The 18,224-nt window shown below is 38.9% G+C and overlaps 1 protein-coding gene across 2 annotated transcripts in view; it reads right to left on the bottom strand.

Moving 5' to 3' along the window:
* Positions 1–4,669: 4,669 nt before the first annotated feature.
* TBK1 (TANK binding kinase 1) overlaps positions 4,670–18,224 on the bottom strand; it is a 53,245-nt gene continuing 39,690 nt past the window's right edge. The window contains exons 13-21 of one of the 2 annotated variants that reach the window (XM_078449725.2): positions 17,946–18,024; positions 17,221–17,342; positions 17,045–17,121; positions 16,111–16,150; positions 15,513–15,614; positions 15,311–15,407; positions 14,319–14,425; positions 14,031–14,102; positions 4,670–5,342 (exon numbers count right to left, since the gene is read on the bottom strand). In XM_078449725.2, coding sequence (XP_078305851.1) covers positions 5,333–5,342; positions 14,031–14,102; positions 14,319–14,425; positions 15,311–15,407; positions 15,513–15,614; positions 16,111–16,150; positions 17,045–17,121; positions 17,221–17,342; positions 17,946–18,024 — 706 coding nt within the window. In that variant the 3' untranslated portion in view covers positions 4,670–5,332. Of the gene's footprint in view, positions 5,343–6,492; positions 8,252–14,030; positions 14,103–14,318; positions 14,426–15,310; positions 15,408–15,512; positions 15,615–16,110; positions 16,151–17,044; positions 17,122–17,220; positions 17,343–17,945; positions 18,025–18,224 lie in introns of those variants that run through there. The other variant, XM_078449724.2, reaches the window with a different exon arrangement.

Here is an 18,224-nt window from a genome sequence, read left to right as displayed (position 1 = left end):
GTCTGACGCCCAGGTCCCCAGCTCTTCCCTTCCGAGCCCTGCTCCTGAGCTCGGTAGTTTCCACTTATAGCTGAGGTTTCTCAACTGGATTAGAAATGGTTCCAGGCCACTGAGTGTGGATTTCCTCACATGCCCCTCCCTGTTCTTTCCCTTCCAGACCGTACATTAGTGAGGTGCTTACGACATGTACTGAGTTCAGATTTGTTGACTTTCTACACTTCTTCCTAGTTCATACTTTGGTGTAATTTACTGCTTTCTAAGGTGGGGAGACAGAGAAGAAATAAAGGAGAGGTTGCCAATGTGACCTGGTGATAAAGCTTTCACTTATTGGTACTAAAAGATCCATCAGGGGTGCCTGGATGGCTCAGTTGGTTAAGTGACGGACTCTTGATTTCGGCTCAGGTCATGATGTCACAGTTCGTGGGTTCGAGCCCTTCCTCGGGCTGCGAGCTGATAGTGCAGAGCCTGCTTGGGTTTCTCTCTCCCTGTCTCTCTGCCCCTCCTCTGCTCACTCTCTGTCTCTCTCAAAATAAACTTAAGAAAAATAAAATTAAAAAATCAATCATTTGTCTTGCCTTGCCTTGAGACCATTTAAGTTTTCATATGGAGTTGGTTAGGAACCCTTGGCTTATTTCTGTGGCACCTTTAGAGTATAAGATATCAATAAGTGACAGAAAGAGTATAATCCTGAAGAGGTGACTTGATGTTAAGCAATCTTTTGTAGGCGGCCACAATCCATCAGTCTACATAAAAGGTTGGAGGAAAGATCCCAGGGATTAGCTTATTTCTAAGAGTCAATTCATTCTTTTTTTTTTTTTTTAAGTTTTTCGATTTATCTTGAGAGAGAGCATGAGTGCACAAGTCGGGGAGGAACAGAGAGAGAGGGTGAGAAAGAGAATCCAAAGCAGACTCCACACTGTCAGTGCAGAGCCTGATGTGGGGCTTGAACCCACGAAGATCAGATATGTGCGAGATCATGACCTGAGCTAAAATCAAGAGTCGGACACTTAACCAACTGAGCCACCCAGGCGCCCCATGAGTTATTTCGTTTTTAATTCATCTAACTCAGATCCCACAGGGCTGTATTCATGTCAATTCAATAGGACAAACAGTTATTAAACTGCCCACTACACAAAATACTGTTTTAAGTATCGGAGACAGAAGATAATTCTTGCTTTTAAGGAGATGTAATTCTGTAAGGCATATATTTAAATAATCTCCTTAGGATGGGGTAATATCTCATCAAAAGGCTGTATTTTATCAGATCATAAGTAAAATGATTTCTGGATACAGGCTATTAATCTCCAAACTAAACAGGATAGTAACGAGTTCTGCTTTGGAAATAAATAACCAAACTTCCCAAGGATAGATGACCCACTAATGAAGGCTATCTGTAAAATATGCTGTGAGGGTTTATATCTTCACATTCTCTGATGCACACACCCCATAGCACTGTGGTGCAGAAATTTGGAGTGCTGGATCAATAATATAATGTAGGATAAACTTCTGGTTCTTCCCATATAATAGTTTTGGAAGGTGAAGTTACTTAACCTTTTGGAGGTAATTTACTCATCTTTAAAATGAAGGGATTGGAGGGATGCCTGGATGGCTCAGTCAGAAGAGCATGGGACTCTTGACGTCAGGGTCGTGAGTCTGAGCTCCACATTTGGTATAGAGATCACTTAAAATAAATAGAATTAAAAAATAAAATAAAATGAGGGGATTGGAGAAGATGATTTTTCTAAGTTCCCTGGGGGCTCTGACATCCAAATTATGGTGTTCCATATCTGAAGGATTTTATATATATATATATATATATATATATATATATATATATATATATATGTATATATACATATATATATACACACAAACAGAGGAACTTTTAACTTATTTTGACAGTAAAAGAGAATAAAATAAAATCTTAATTCAAGGGAAAATACATGCTTGAAATGTACTAGGCCTTACATTTTGTAAGTTTCTTAATCAGATACCTTCCTTCGTGATTATAGATCACAGTCATTTCTGGTTTTGGTTTTTAGAGAGAGAGCAAGAGCGAGCAGGGGAGAGGAGGAGAGGGAGGGGGAGGGAAAGGGACAGAGAGAGAGAAAGAGAGAAAGAATCTTAAGCAGGCTCCACAATTAGCACAGAGCCGGACAAGAGGCTTGATCCCATGACTCTGGGATCATAACCTGAGCAGAAATCAAGAGTCAGACACTTAAGCAACCAAGCCAGCCAGGTGCCCTGTCATTTGTTTTCGTTAAAAGAAGATGTGAGAGTGCCTGGCTGGCTCAGTGGGTACATCATGCAAGTCTTGATCTAGTGGTGGTGAGTTCAAGCCCCATGTCGGGTGTAGAGCTTACTTGGAAAAAAAAAAATAATAAGAGAGGATCTGCTTCTAGATCATCGACTGTATCATCAGATTCTGTTTGATAATCTACCAGTGAAGAGGAAAATGTTAAGTACTCATATAAGACACAGAACTATATGGGCGTCAAAGAACATGTGATCACAACTGTAATCCTGTTGCAGGATGGAACCTGATAAAGAGAGTTTGCTTACCTTGCTCTAGGTGCTGTGCTGGACCCTCCTCCTGTCCCAGAGGACAAAGGTGAAAGCCAGCTCTGGCTTCAGACACCAGACCAGGACCCCTTCCTTACTCCCTTCATTCCCTACCCCCTCCTCTGACCATTTAAAATTTTTTTGTTTTTTTTTTTTGTTTTTACATTTATTTATTTTTGAGAGACAGAGCATGAGCAGGGGAGGGGCAGAGAGAGACACACACACAAAATCAGAATCAGGCTCCAGGCTCCGAACTGTCAGCACAGAGACCAACGCAGGGCTCGAACCCACAAACCATGGGATCGTGACCTGAGCCAAAGTCAGACACTTAACCGACTGAGCCACCCAGGCGCCCCACGACCCTTTTAAACTCCAGTCAGGCAGGGCTGAATAGAAAATGCAGAGTTTTATGGGGCACCTGGGTGGCTCAGTCGGTTGAGCATCCGACTTTGGCTCAAGTCATGATCTCGTGTCTGTGAGTTCGAGCCCTGTGTTGGGCTCTGTGCTGACAGCTCAGAGCCTGGAGCCTGCTTCACATTCTGCGTCTCCCTCTCTCTCTGCCCCTCCCTCTCTCTCTCTCTCTCAAAAATAAATAAACATTAAAAAAAATAAAGAAAATGCAGAGCTTTATGTGGTAGTGTATTTAAGGTGTTTTAAAATCTCACATCAATACCTGACTATAAAACAAAAACAAAACCCAAAACCTGACTAAAATATGCTGCAGAAACTGACCCAAACCAAAGAAATATAAAGTCCATTGACCTTTTTAGTTTTCTAGGAAAAGGAGAAACTCATTTAATCATTCTTTTCTGTTTGTTCTGAAGGATTTTAATTCTACAAGCAAATTAAGGTTCATTGAAAATAAAAGCTATTTTTGTTACTTTTTTTTAAAGCTAAACATTCTCCACCTTTCTCTAGAAAACTTTTCTGAACTTAAATGCCTACGAAGCATAAAATTGGAATTACAGAAATGTTCATGGTTTTTAATCTCTCACCTTCAAATCGCTTTCATTTTCTCTGTTTTTTCTCAAATGACCATGTTAAATAATGCCTTAAGAGCTTTGTTTTTTTCTCCATAGTTGAGGGAGGCCCCACACTACTAACAGAAAAAAAGTATCTGTAATGAAGCATTAGCTTGAGAAAACTTACCTCTACCTTGGCTCCAGACCAACTTGGATTTCCGATTCTTTGAGCAGGTCAGTGATTTGGGGAACCAGTAAAAGAGCCGGGCTATTCTTCTGAAGGTCTTGTTGAAGTCACTTCTTATGGCCATAGCTAGAACTATGCATGTTCCAGAATGACTCCCTACAGAGAGCATGGATGAGGAAAACACAGTAACACCCACATATGACACTTTGGCTGTGAACTCTATTCCAGCCAATATGTCTGGGGACCACCTGTTAGCCCTAAATCCCCTTCCCCTGTCATTCCTTTGGTTTGTCCTTTAGACCTTAGCCCTCATAACTAGAAACTGTATTAATAGATGTTCTTTCTAAAGAAAGAGTTTTAAGCTTCAGAAACTCTAACCTATTGTAACACTTGGTAATTTTTAAGCACAGACTCCCCACACCCTCCTGCCCCTCCCCCTTCATAAGAAGTTACATTCACAGAGGAACAAAGTAACCGGTATCCACTAAACTCAGCATGGGGGAATCTCAGTGGCAATCTGTGGGACTTGGTGGTGATTAACAAGCTGCCTCCCAAAGCAATGGCCTAGGTCACGTTTGCTTGTACGAATTAAAAAATGTTTTATTTTGTACAAACTGAAATTTTTTTCCAGTGAAAAAACGGTGTGTTTTAAACTGGGGCAGGAATGGATCCCAGAAAAAAAAGTTTGACGGATCCTTACAAGCCAAGAAATGTGTAAAAGAACAAGATTTTTTTCCAGGGTCCTTTTTTTGGAACTTAGCCCTTTGCTGAATCTCTCTCTAGACCTTTGCCCTTATTGCATATTAGCTCAGCAGACACCAGTGTCTACCAAGCAACTGGCACTGACGTTCCCGTCACCACACCTGAAGACACCAGGTCATGATCTCGTGTCTGTGAGTTCGAGCCCTGTGATGGTAACAGCATTTGGGTTACTTAGAGTATAAGTCAGCACCAGAAATGTAGTGTGATGTATAATTCATTTTTGAGAGAGAGAGAGAGGGACAGAGAGAGCATGAGCAGGGGACAGGCAGGGAGGGAGGGGGAGGCACAGAACTTGAAGCAGGCTCCCAGCTCTGCACTGTCAGCATAGAGCCCGATGCAGGGCTGAACTCCCAAACCATGAGATCATGACCTGAGCCAAAGTCAGACGCTCAACCCACTGAGCCACACCGAAGCGCCCCTGGGGTATGCTTTTATACATCACACTACATTTCTGGTGCTGACTTACACTCTAAGTAACCCAAATGCTATTACCAACTTTTATTTCCAGGTCGGCGTCTTTGTTTTCTATCCCATTTTCAGTATTCCTTAGGAATTTGGATTTTGAGTGCTTCTCTAGGTGACAAGTGGGGAGGAAGTCCAACTAAAAACAACAGTGTAAGACTTTTGCAGGTTCTTCAGTTTTTTTGTTTTTGAAGTCATCTCTACTCCCAACATAGGGCTTGAACTCACGACCCCAAGGTCAAGATTTGCACGCTCTTCCAACTGAGCCAGCCAGGCGCCCCAACTTTAGTCTTCTTAAAAGTGGGATGTAGGGTGGTGGATCCAGCTAAAACAAGAGTTTTACAACTTCTTTATATTTTCAACACTTCTCAGTTTTAAACATTTGAGTAAATTTCCCTCAGCACCTCCTGAAAGGCAAAGCATAATGCGTAATAGGCACTTCTGAGTGGAGTGAAATCAGAAATAAAAGGTTAGTCCTAATTGTGACTGTGATTCTGAAAGGAGAACAGACCTTTTTTTTTTTTTTTTTTTTTTTTAACATTTATTCATTTTTGTGAGAGAGAAAGAGAGAGAGAAAGAGAGAGACACAAAGTGCCAGCAGGGGAGGGGCAGAGAAAGAGGGAGATACAGAATCCAAGTCTGAAGCAGGCTCCAGGCTCTGAGCTGTCAGCACAGAGCCTGATAAGGGGCTCGAACTCACGAACTGTGAGATCATGATCTGAGCCCAAGTCGGACACTTAACCCACTGAGCCACCCAAGAGCCCCAGGAGAATAGATTTTTGATATTTCAATGGAGATTGTTTATTCCTACTGATAGTGCCTTTAATTCCAAACAACTTCTTATTTTTACCATAGAACACGAAAGTGAACCTATTCACTCAGAAACCTCTCTCTCAAAAACAAATAAACAAAAACAGGAAAACAAGAAAAATCCAAGACTATTATAATTTCTTTCTGGTTAATTTACTGATAAATATATTTTAAAGAAGAATTTTGAGGAAAAGATCTTTTGTATCTAAGAAGAGGTACCCTGCTTGACAAAGTGTAAGGAGGTCTATAAGCCACTAATACAGTACTTGGTAGTTTCCAAAATAATTGAACCTGGAACTCCAGAAGATGTTATGGGATTATTTTTCACATCTCTTCCCTAACCTCTAATTCCTTTTTGATTTACTCAAAAATATCTTTTTTCCCATATGCTTTACGTTCACTTACTTCATTTTTATTTCTTGTGGTGTTAGAACTGTAACCTGAGGCGCCTGGGTGGCTCAGTCAGTTAAACGTCCAACTCTTGATTTAGGCTCAAGTCACAGGTCACGATTTGTGAGATCAAGCCCCACCTTGGGATCTGCACTAACAGCACAGAGCTGCTTGGGATTCTCTCTCCCCCTCTCTCTCTCTGTTCCTTCCCAGCCTTTTTTCTCTCTCTCAAAATAAATAAATAGACATTAAAATAATAAAAAAAAAGAACTATAACTTATGTGAAAAACTAAATCCACTAGCTATATACCGTTTTTATATCATTAATCCCTACCGTTAAGAAATATATCCTAATATGGAAAAAAGGCTACTAGACTGGAGATGCAACTTATTAGGTTATTATGTTAGCAGAGTAGCATCACCATGTATTTATTAACTTAAAATGTTCTGAAAGAGGGTTATATTTTTGAAGGTAAAATATTAAAAAGCAAGAATGCTTGGTTTTCATGTTGCTGTAATGGGGAATAAAACCTTAACTCTTAACCAATATTAACACGGAATGCATTTGCTCTTAACAATACAGCTCCTAAAACTTCAGTCCCCGCAGCAAGAGTTTGTTTATTGGAGACCTTTTCCAGAGGTGCTGAAAACTAAATCTGCAAACGTATTAAGTAATCACATAACCTGGTGTTCAGTGATACGCAGATTTAAAAGTGATACAATTAAATACACGTGTGTCAGATAGTCGAATGGAAAATTAAAATCAAGAGGGATTCAACAGATAGCCCCTCCCCCCCCACAAACTCTAAGCCCGAACAGGTGTTTGACAGAGACCATTTACCTACTCGTGCATGTATGTCTAGAATGCATACAGATGATGCTTAAAATTCTCCACTATGATAATGCATTGCGATTTCAAATTAAGTCCTAATCCATTTTCAGTTTTCCAATGCTCATGGGAGTCGAATTTATTTAGTCTTTGGGACGTGGTATCTTTGTGATACGCAGGTTGTATACACGCACACTTCAATAATCTGGTAAATCAGAAACCACAACCAAAACCACACCCTTGTTGGAGAAATAATTCCTTGCTGAACATACCCTTTAGCAAAGGACTCTGGGTAGATTTTTCAAAGAGAATGTTCCGTTTAGATTTGTATACATTTATGGGAGAACTTATACTAAACTTGGAATCAGACTTAGAAGAGAAACAAAACCGTCCATATATCCAACAGTCTGAGAATAACTTACCATCACCATCGATATTCTTTCTTTCAAAAGACACCTTTTGTTTCTCAAACTGTTGTACACAGAAAAATACAAATTCTTTACATTAAAATTGAGAAATTTATTGATATTTTTTCATGATGGAGTAAGCAGAATTAAATTAAACAAGAAATATACAGCTTGAAACAGTGGAAATAACCCTAAAATGTTTTATGACAATCATACACTTATGGCCAAAATAAAATGAATAGTTTTTAATAATTAAATCACTTTAAAAATTTTGCTCAATAATTTATCTGAAATTAAAGAGACGTGAGGATAACTGGGATCTGGGCACCTTGTAAAATGAAATAATGTCACTTTATCCTTCCCCCAAAATTGTGATCCTAGTAAAACAGTGGTTTGGTTCTGCTCTTCACCCAAAGAAGCCACTTCTCCATCCTATCACTTACAAACCTGTCAACTATCAGTCTTTTCTGATTTGTAAGGATGACAATTTTGGTTCCATTTAAAAAATGTTTCCAGTAGGCAGGCGGAGAAACAACCCAGTTAGCCTTACTCCAGTATTTCAACATATCGGTCATGGCTTTCTTCTAGTGCTCACTGAGGTCAAATGTCCTCATATAATTATAAATGTTAAAAGGTAAAATTACATCTTAACAGCAGCCAAAAATTTATATATTTTCTTGTGTATTTACAATATTGTACATATTTACATGACCACATCAAATACTGAATTGTAGAAATAAGAGACCACTTATAGAGGCACTCATTTAATGAATGTCTCAGCATTATTTTCTTGTGCAAACTAAAACTGTTCTCGAACTTCCCAGAAAGCTAAAGACAGTCAACATTGCGAAGGCCGCCATCCATGGTTAAAGAGCCAAACCTAAAACACAAAAGAAAACAGGAAATCTCAGAAGATTCATTTATTTGGCCTGTAACATTTTAAAGAGTATATAGGGTACTTTTCAGATGAATAAACTGTTATTTAAGAGTTTAAGCAACTGGGGCGCCTGGGTGGCTCAGTCGGTTAAGCAGCCGACTTCAGGTCAGGTCATGATCTCGCGGTCCGGGAGTTCGAGCCCCGCGTCGGGCTCTGTGCTGATAGCTCAGAGCCTGGATGGAGCCTGTTTCAGATTCTGTGTCTCCCTCTCTCTGACCCTCCCCTGTTCATGCTCTGTCTCTCCCTGTCTCAAAAATAAGTAAAACGTTAAAAAAAAAAATTTAAAAAAAAAAAAGTTTAAGCAACTATGATGTCCCCAATTTTTACTGAGACATGGTGGTATTATTATAAATATGTGAAAAAAATACCAATCAGTGGCTTGGGAGACTTCTTAGGAGAAAAGGCTGAGTGATGTGATCTAGAAAGTATTAGAAACAATTGGACAACTTCCTTTTGGTGGGGTGGGATTTAGAAAAGCGAAGATAAGGAGTTGGGAGTAGGTGTGACATACTTAACGGAGAGTAAATTATGTAAAGTTAAGTAAAGCGACCTTGCTACAATGGAATGTTATTTTGGGGACTAGTGGGAAATGAAGGTGAGTGAATAGGCTGGCCAGAGGATTATATCCTGTGATTTCAAGTATGAATTTGACCTTTTAGGTAAGAGGAGTTTAGAAATTGTTGAGCCAAAGGAGTGGCATGGCATGACTAGACCTTTGGCTGTACTAGCCCATGACAGATGGGAAAGGCCTGGGCTTAGGAAGATAGATAATAGGTTATCACCACAGCTCACATGTGAGCAGGAAAGGGGGTCTGATGAGGCTGAGAGGGGGAAAATGGAAACATTTTGAAGGAAGATCACCAAACTAATGAAAGGCAATAAAAAACAGTTAGTGTCTAAAATGATGTATGTTCACGGAAGCAGAAGGAAAGGTGGTTCCTTTGAATAGAATGAGGAAATAGGAGGGGAAACTGAGCTGGGAAGGGTGATATTATGTGATTTTTAGATATGAAAGAAATAAAGTGATAATGAGATACCCATGTGGAGACAGTGCTCAAGACCCGGATTCCATTATGTCCTTTAGCATTTAAGTTACGATTACACCATGTCATATCACCCATTTATTGTTACATAAACTTGCAAGTAAAACGGGAAAAGTGACTTATGGGACGTGCTTTGGGCAGTGGGGATTCTATGGCATACGACATAAGAAAGTGAGTATAAAAGCTTGTTAAAAGCATTACTTAATAGTCTCTTCTCCTTGCTGATATTTAGCTAAGGTTGTAAAGAAAGTAAATTGGGCACTAAAAAAAGAAAAATTACTATGTAATTGCTATAAATTAATACAAAAAAGATTTTAAAACCAACAGGCAATTCACACACACATATAAATTTGAATAAACAGGGGTGCCTGGGTGGCTCAGTTGGTTAAGCGTCCAACTCTTGTTTGGGCTCAGGTCATGATCTCACAGTTCATGAGTTTGAGCCCTGAGTCAGGCTCAGTGCTGCTGGCGTGGAGCCTGCTTGGGATTCTATCTGCCCCTGCCCCACATGCTCTCTCTCTCTCTAATATATAACCTTAAAAAAAAAAAAAAGAAAAGAAAAAATTGGGGTGCCTGGGTGGCTCGGTTGGTTGAACGTCCAACTCTTGATTTCGGTTCAAGTCATGATCTCAGTTTCCTGAGTTCGAGCCCCATGTCAGGCTCAGCACTGACAGTGCGGAGCATGCCTGGGTTCCTCTCTCTCCCTCTCTCCCACATGCATTCTATCTCTCTCAAAATAATAAAAAAATAAAGAAAAAAGAAAAAATTAATACTTACCAAAATTTAAATGTGATGCCCCGTGACCCAGCAATTCCACATCTAGAAACATCTAGAAATTGATCCCTCAAATATTTTTTTTTTTTTACTTAAACTAAAAATAAAATTTTTTTAATGTTTTTATTTATTTGAGAGAGAGACAGACAGAGTGCAAGCTGGAGAGGGGCAGGGAAAGAAGGAGACACAGAATCTGAAGCAGGCTCCAGGCTCTGAGCTGTCAGCACAGAGCCCGATGTGGGACTCAAACTTGTGAACTGCGAGATCATGGCCTGAGCCGAAGTCTGATGCTCAACTGACTGAACCACCTAGGCACCCCTATTTAAACAATTTTTATTTATTTATTTTTTAAACTTTATTTATTTATTTTGGGAGAGACAGAGTGTGAATGGGGAAGGGGCAGAGAGAGAGAGACAGACAGACAGAGAATCCCAAGCAGGTTCCGCACCATCAGTGCAGAACCCACGAACCGTGAGATCGTGATCTGAGCTGAAACCAAGAGTTGGAAACTTCATTAACTGGGCCACCCAGGTACCCCAAACAATTTTTTTTTTAATATTTGTTTTTGAGAGAGAGAATGTGAGCAGGGGAGAGGCAGAGAGAGAGGGAGACCAGGCTCCACACTGTTAGCACAGAGCCCGAGGAGGGGCTTGAATCCACAAACTGCGAGATCATGAGTTGAGCCAACGTCAGACGCTCAACCGACTGAGCCACCCAGGTGCCCCTAAATAATTTTTTTACCAAAATTTATCTATTTTGAGAGAGTAAGCAAGCAGGGGAGGGTCAGAGAGAGGGAGAAAGAGAATCCCAAGCAGGCTCCTCACTGTCAGCACAGAGTCTGATGTGGGGCTCGAACCCACAAACTGCAAGATCATGACCCAAGCCGAAACCAAGAGTCAGACGTTCAAGTGACTGAGGCACTCCAATCTCTCAAATATTCTTACACAAGTACATGAAGGTATACATACAAATAAGTTCACTGAAGCATGGTTTATAATTGTGAAAAATTAACACAACTTAAATGCCCAACAAATAGGACAGCCAAATAGATACGGTAGAGCCATACACTAGTCTATTAGGCAGCTGCTGAAAAGGAGAAAAAAGAAGTGCCTGACTAGCTCAGAGCATGCAACTCTTGATCTTGGGGTTTTGAGTTTGAGTCCTACATTGGGTGTAGAGATTACTTAAAAATAAAATCTTTAAATGGGGTGCCTGGGTGGCTCAGTTGGTTCAGCATCTGACTCTTGATTTTGGCTCAGGTCATGATCTCAGGGTTGTGGGACTGAGCCCCACATCAGGCCCTGTGCTGAGCATGGAGCCTGCTTAAGATTCTCTCTCCCTCTCCCTCTGTCCCCCCTCTGCTTGCTCTCCCTCGCTCTCTAAAAAAGAAAGAAAGAAAGAAAGAAAGAAAGAAAGAAAGAAAGAAAGAAAGAAAGAAAGAAAGAAAATGAGAAAAAAATAGAGCTATATATATGGACATGAAAAGGTACTGGTGATATACAGTCTTAGATGAAAAAAGACTAAACCAGTATGAACAGAATGATCCCATTCACATAAAATGTACATGCACAACAAACTCTTAATAGTAATTACTTCTGCGGGGGTGGAAGGGGATCATGAGAAAAGGCAGGTAGAGCCTTTCATTTCCAAATTTTTACAATCATATATTGTAGGAAATCTTTATAGAATGTATTCTAAAAACTAATTCATTGAGAAAAAATTGATAGCTAAGTGAAATTAGTCAGAGAAAGACAAAAATCATGACTTCACTCATATGAGGACTTTAAGAGACAAAACAGATGAACACAAGGGAAGGGAAACAAAAATAATATAATAAAACGGAGGGGGACAAAATGAAGAGACTCATAAATATGGAGAACAAACTGAGGGCTGCTGGAAGGGTTGTGGGAAGGAGGATGGGCTAAATGGGTAAGGGGCATTAAAAAATTTACTCCTGAAATCATTGCTTCATTATATACTAATTTGGATGTAAATTAAAAAAAAAAAAAAATAAAGTTAAATTATAAAAAATAAAATAAATATATATATGTATAAACAAAAAAAAAAAGAAAAAATTGATAATACTACAGAAGTGAGTAAGTCACCTGGCTGGCTCAGTGGGTAGAGCATGCAACTTGACCCCAGGGTTTTGGGTTTAAACCCCACATAGGGTGTAGAGATTACTCAAAAACAAAACAAAACAAAACAAAACAAAAAAACAAGTGTCAGGGCATCTGGGTGACTCAGTCAAAGTTGAGTGTCCAGATCCTGATTTCGGCTCAGGCTGTGATCCCAGGGTCATGGGATCAAGCCCTGCATTGGGCTCTGGGCTGAGTGTGGAGCTGCTTAAGATTTTCTCTCTCTTTCTCTCTCTTCTCTCCCCCCACTTGTGCTCTAAAATAAAATATTAAAAAAAAAAAAAAAAAAGAAATGTCAAATAACTTTCTGCACATAGCTCAAAAATCATGTGACTTTCTGACAATCTTTCTAAACTACAGGAAACTTTCTTTGGTCCTTTTATTTGCGAGAATAGTTCCAGTGGGGATAAGACTGTATGAGGAAGTAGGAGGCTAGATTCCAGCTCCAGCTCACCTCTTAGGGTGTGAACTTCAGTACCTGTGAAACATGGATAGAGACTGTCTGCTCAGCTACTGTACGAGGCTGGAATGCATGCTGAGCAAGCTTACGCAGTGTGAAAGTGCCCTGCAAGCATATAAAATGTCGCACAAGTGTGAAGTACTTTTATTAGTGTGCTGGGAATTAGAGAACATATCGATAAGCACGTAAGGGCTTCAAAGAGAAGGGTTCTTACTAGAAAGCCAAATATTCCTTAACTTCCCTGAGGAACTGGGACGAGGAAATAGCATTCAAAAGTGGGTTTATTGGCTCTGGGTGTTTTCCAACTCTCTCTCTCCCTGATCTATGAGGATTTTTTTTTTTTTTTGAAGTATTTATTTAAGTAATCTCTACACCCAATGTGGGACTCAAACTTATGACCCCAAGATCAAGAGTCACATGCTCTTCTGCCTGAGCCAGCCAGGTGCCCTTCCCTGATCTATGAGGATATATAGGAAAAGCTGATACCCAGCTCTCAAGGAACTGCATTTACAGAGGGCGCTCACCCGCACAGAGGTCTGCAGAGGGCTTGTAAGTTACAGAGCACCAGAGCACCAGCATCTTATGAGCCACTCTTTCTTCCTTTTGAAAGATGTTGTTTTTAAGTAATCTCTTCACCCGGTGTCAGGCTCAAACTTACAACCCTGAGATCAAGAGCCACATGCTCTAAGCCAGCCAGGCAGGTGCCTCTTATAAGCCATTCTGATTCCAAAATTTAAACTTATGATTCTAATGAGAAAATGTATGAAAAATAATGTGCAAAAGATTTTCATTTTCACAAACTGACTCAAATAAGCAAATAATTCTATTAACCAGTGCTTCTATAAAATGGAATCAATCACAGTTGACTTGTCTTTATCCAACCAACCTCAAGCACATTACAGGGCACCACGGAAATCGCAAAACATAAGGGTTCTCGACTTGATGTCTATCCTTTTCCCACTACTTAACCTACTACTACAGACAGACAGGTACAAGTTTAGATCTATATGTGCTCTAGTGCACAGAAAACCACAGGGCAGAGGAGCACCTGGGTGGCTCAGGCGGTTGAGTGTCCGACTTCGGTTCAGGTCATAATCTCGGTTTATGAGTTCGAGCCCCGCGCCCGGCTGTGTGCTGACAGCTAGGAGCCTGGAGCCTGCTTCTGATTCTGTGTTCCCTCTCTCTCTGCCCCTCCCCTGCTCATGTTCTCTCTCTCTCTCTCTCAAAAATAAACAAACATAAAAACATTAAAAAAAAAAAAAAAAAGAAAGAAAATCACAGAGCAGAATGGCATTTCCATTACTCACCTTTCTAAAATATGATTATTTTCGGCAAGTTCTTTAACCACTCCTTCCATCTCTTCCTTTAATTTCTTCATACTATACAAACAAAATAAGAATGTCTCTGCTCAAAAAAGTATGCAAATGTTTTAGAATTACACCATGTTTTAGTTCTCTTGATTGAAGTAAGCCATTAAATACATTAGCAAATATAGTCACCACAAACACCAAAAATTTCAAAATAAAAGAGCAAGATCACAAACTGAAATAAAAATGAACAGAAACATAATAGTTACCAAATAATAAATTTCTTACCCAAGAGTCATTTCCACTAATGTATTAGAACAAGGATAAATTGGGGTCATGGTATGTTTGATTCCACTGGAGGCTGCAAACATTTTTTGAGGCAAAGTTTCTTGTAACTAAAACATCGAAAAAAATTCACATCAATCACTGAACGAAGTACAAACTACAGATCTTACATCAAATGTTCCAGGTTTATTAAGCCCTTTATAGCTTTTAAATTTTAATTTCAAAACCATGAATGATACAGTAGTTAAATGAATACTCTAAGAAAATCTCCTCTTTTCTTTTGAAAAAAATTTTTTTAAATGTTTTATTTATTTTTGAGAGAGAGGGAGACAGAGTGCAAGTGGGGGAGGGGCAGAGAGAGAAGGAGACACAGAATCTGAAGCAGGCTCCAGGCTCCGAGCTGTCAGCACAGAGCCTGACATGGGGCTCGAACTCACCAACTGTGAGACCATGACCTGAGCCTAAGTCTGATACTTAACCGGCTGAGCCACCCAGGAGCCCCTAAAGAAAACTTTTCTTACAGATAAAAGAATGTTCTAACATATGCTTTAAAATTTTTTAAAAAATATTTTATCATAGGATTTTAGGGGCGCCTGGGTGGCTCAGTCAGTTAAGTGTCTGACTTCGGCTCAGGTCATGATCTCACAGTTTGTGAGTTTGAGCCCCGCGTCCGGCTCTGTGCTGACAGCTTCGGATTCTGTATCTCCCTCTCTCTCTATCCCTCCCTGACTAGTGCTCTGTTTCTGTCTCTCAAAAATAAATAAATGTAAAAAAAATTTTTTTTTAATATTTTATCATATGCTTTTAATCGTAAGACATCTAAGTTCTGAAAACTTGGCTCAAAACACATATTACAAATGGGTAAACAGAACTGAATATAAGGCAATTTATGTCCTATTTCTCCCTTTTCAATCATTTCAAACTGAGAAGAAATACATTTTTTTTTCCTAATAGGAAAAAGAGAGATGTTTTCTAGATACTTTTCATAGTCATACCTCATTTGTATAATCTTGATACTTTGACACTTCTTCTTCAATATCAAAGCACTGATTAGTTAGTGATAATAACTGTTTCCTAAGATGAAGCATCTTTCTGAAAACCAAAAAGAATCAATAAGCAGTCTAATATCAGTGTTACTTAAAAAACACAACATTCACTGAATTGTACATTGTGCAGTCAACCACAAAGCTTACTTACCTCATCCATTCTTCTGACTTATCCAAAAATGCCTCATATTTTTTAACACATTCGTCTGTAAAATGGGTCATAGCTTTTGTTGCATGGTAATACAGTTTTTGCCTATAATTTAGAAATAATTGTAGGTTTAAACCAATGTCACGGTTTCTACTTCAAATATTAAAAACTTTTCAAACATATAAAACTTATGTTTCTTAATAATGACTGTTATGGCTTTAGAATATTTATAGTAGAAAGCCAAAGGTTTCTAAAATCGACATTATAGCAGCAGAAAGCAAAAGAGAAGGTTCATAAAGGAGAATGGTCACAAATACTTATTCAATGAAGTTAAGGTAAGAAAGTGGTTAAGGCTGGCCTTGTCTATGTTCTTCCTTATTTGTCCTTCTGCAAGCAGAAGACCACCTCCTTATTCTCCCTTCTCTTCAACCTCTCAATCAGGGACCAGACACATGGACCTCAAATATGTACATACACAGTAACAATTCTGTAAAGCTAAGATGAAAATGTATTTTTCATTGTAATTAATTTCAATTTTAAGAGGAATTATATTAATAACATAACGCTGAAAACAATTGTTAAACATAATATGGACACTTACTTATCAAATTTGTGGATCTGTTCTTCATTATAAGCTAGTCCTACAAATAAGAATATTGCTTCTGTAAATGTAGAATCACAGAGTCATGCAAAAATTTTTATCTTTTGAAATTATGACTTCAAAAAGGGTAAGAGGGTTTTCTTTTTAAGATCTTATCTTTAAGTAATCTCTACACCCAATGTGGGACTCACAACTGCAAGATCAAGAGTTGTATATTCCATCGACTAAGCCAGCCAGGCACCCCAAAAAGGCAGAGTTTAGAGTAGATGTCACAAACTCATGACTCATGGCTTAGATATATAGCCCAATGCTTTCATTTGATCTATACAGTGTTAACATCAAAAAACAAAACAAAAAAAAAAAAAAAAAAAAAAAAAATTAACTGCCAACATTTAAAATCAGGACATTTTTTTCCTTTAAAAAAAAAAAAAAGATTTATTTATTTATGTGATCTCTATACCCGATCTGGGGCTTAAACCCATGACCCCAAGATCAAGAGTCACACACTCCACCAACTGAGCCAGCCAGGTGTCCCCAGGGTTTTTAATAAAATCTGTACTTCCAGCTTCCCTTGAGAACAGGAAGATTGGGCAATGAATCTGGTGAATCTGAGTAGTGACTCTCCTCTTTAGACGGGGTACTTCCTCTCCTGTCCTCCTGTCTCCAGTGGCCAATCATTTTCTTTTCTATGACTGGCCTCTAGAGATTTTGGAGTTCAGGACCCCTGATTTAAAATTTTCAAAAGATTGTTTTTAGGAATAATTTTTAGTATATTCAACCTCTTTCCCAACAGAATCAAGTCTCTGAAATAAATAACTTAAGGAACCAGAAATATACCTCAGAAATATTCCTCAGAAATATACCAAATGAATTCAACTGAATTACAACTAGTAGAATTGATTCATTAGATTAACAAATGGCAAATTTTACTCACTACGTTCTGCTTTGTCTTTTTTGAACTGATAGTAAATCTCTGTGATGCAATTTAGCAGGACTTGTAGCTTTTCTACACTATATAAGAAAAAAAATCCAAGTAAATTATATAAGTCAATGTGAAAAAGGACATTTAATAATAAGAGCAGAAACTACCAATAAAGTTCTATAACCTACTGTCTATCTTTTGGATGAGTGCCTTCTTGATGGGCCCACATGTCTGCCAACAATCCACCTGGAGATAATCTGCTTTCGATATCCTGAAGACTGGTTTCTATTGTTCCCTGAGAACTGGAAAGCTAAATAAAACCAGTGGGTTCAGATGCAGATCAGCAAAATACAGAAACAATAATCAGAATACCATGAGATCATGACCTGAGCCAAGGCAGGCTGCTCAACTGACTGAGCCACCAGGTGCCCTGCCCCCCCTTTTTAAGAATAATGTTTATTTATTTGAGACAGAGAGAACAAGCGATCAAGTGAGCTGGGGAAGGGAAGAGAGAGAGAGAGAGAGAGAGAGGGAGAGAGAATCCCAAGCAGGCTCCACACTGTCAGGGTGAACTCATGAACAAGATCATGAGCTGAGCTGAAATCAAGAGCTAGATGCTTAACGACTTAAGCCACCCAGGCGCCCTGAGCATTATGGATTTTAAAGGGAGACTTGAGAGAGACTTTACAGAGAAAAGGACTTAAAGCAAAGTAGGCACTTGGAAACATCATGAAGAACTTCATGTCAGCAAGGGAATTTAAATATTGTAAATAGTTCCTAAAGATGGGAAAAGGCTACTCCTTCTCTGGAAATCCTTTAGGTATATCATCTTTCTAGGAAAACTGAGATCTAATCTGACTAGCAAAGGAATAGGTTATGAGCCAATGACTGTCATAATTGTGTAAATACTCACTCTCAATAATTTGGTGTGTATGTCTGAAATTTCACCTAACTCTGCTGCTTCTAGGTTGATCTTCATCAACTTTTCGTATCTGTATGAAAACAAGCATGGAAAAATTCAATGAGCATAATGAATATACAGATTTTTGAATATAAAGATTTTAAAAGATGTTTTATAAATTATACCTGAGTTTTTATTATCGTAACTATTTAAGAATAAAATATTGAATGCAAAGCCTACAAGCAACAGATTCCAAGAAAACTTGATGTCTGTAAAGAAGGAATTTTATAT

This window comes from Panthera onca, chromosome B4 (genome assembly GCF_046562875.1).
Source record: "Panthera onca isolate mPanOnc1 chromosome B4, mPanOnc1 haplotype 2, whole genome shotgun sequence".
Lineage (NCBI taxonomy): Eukaryota > Metazoa > Chordata > Mammalia > Carnivora > Felidae > Panthera > Panthera onca.
The sequence above is the reverse complement of the archived record's forward strand: the minus strand, read 5'-3'. Positions and strand labels throughout refer to the sequence as shown.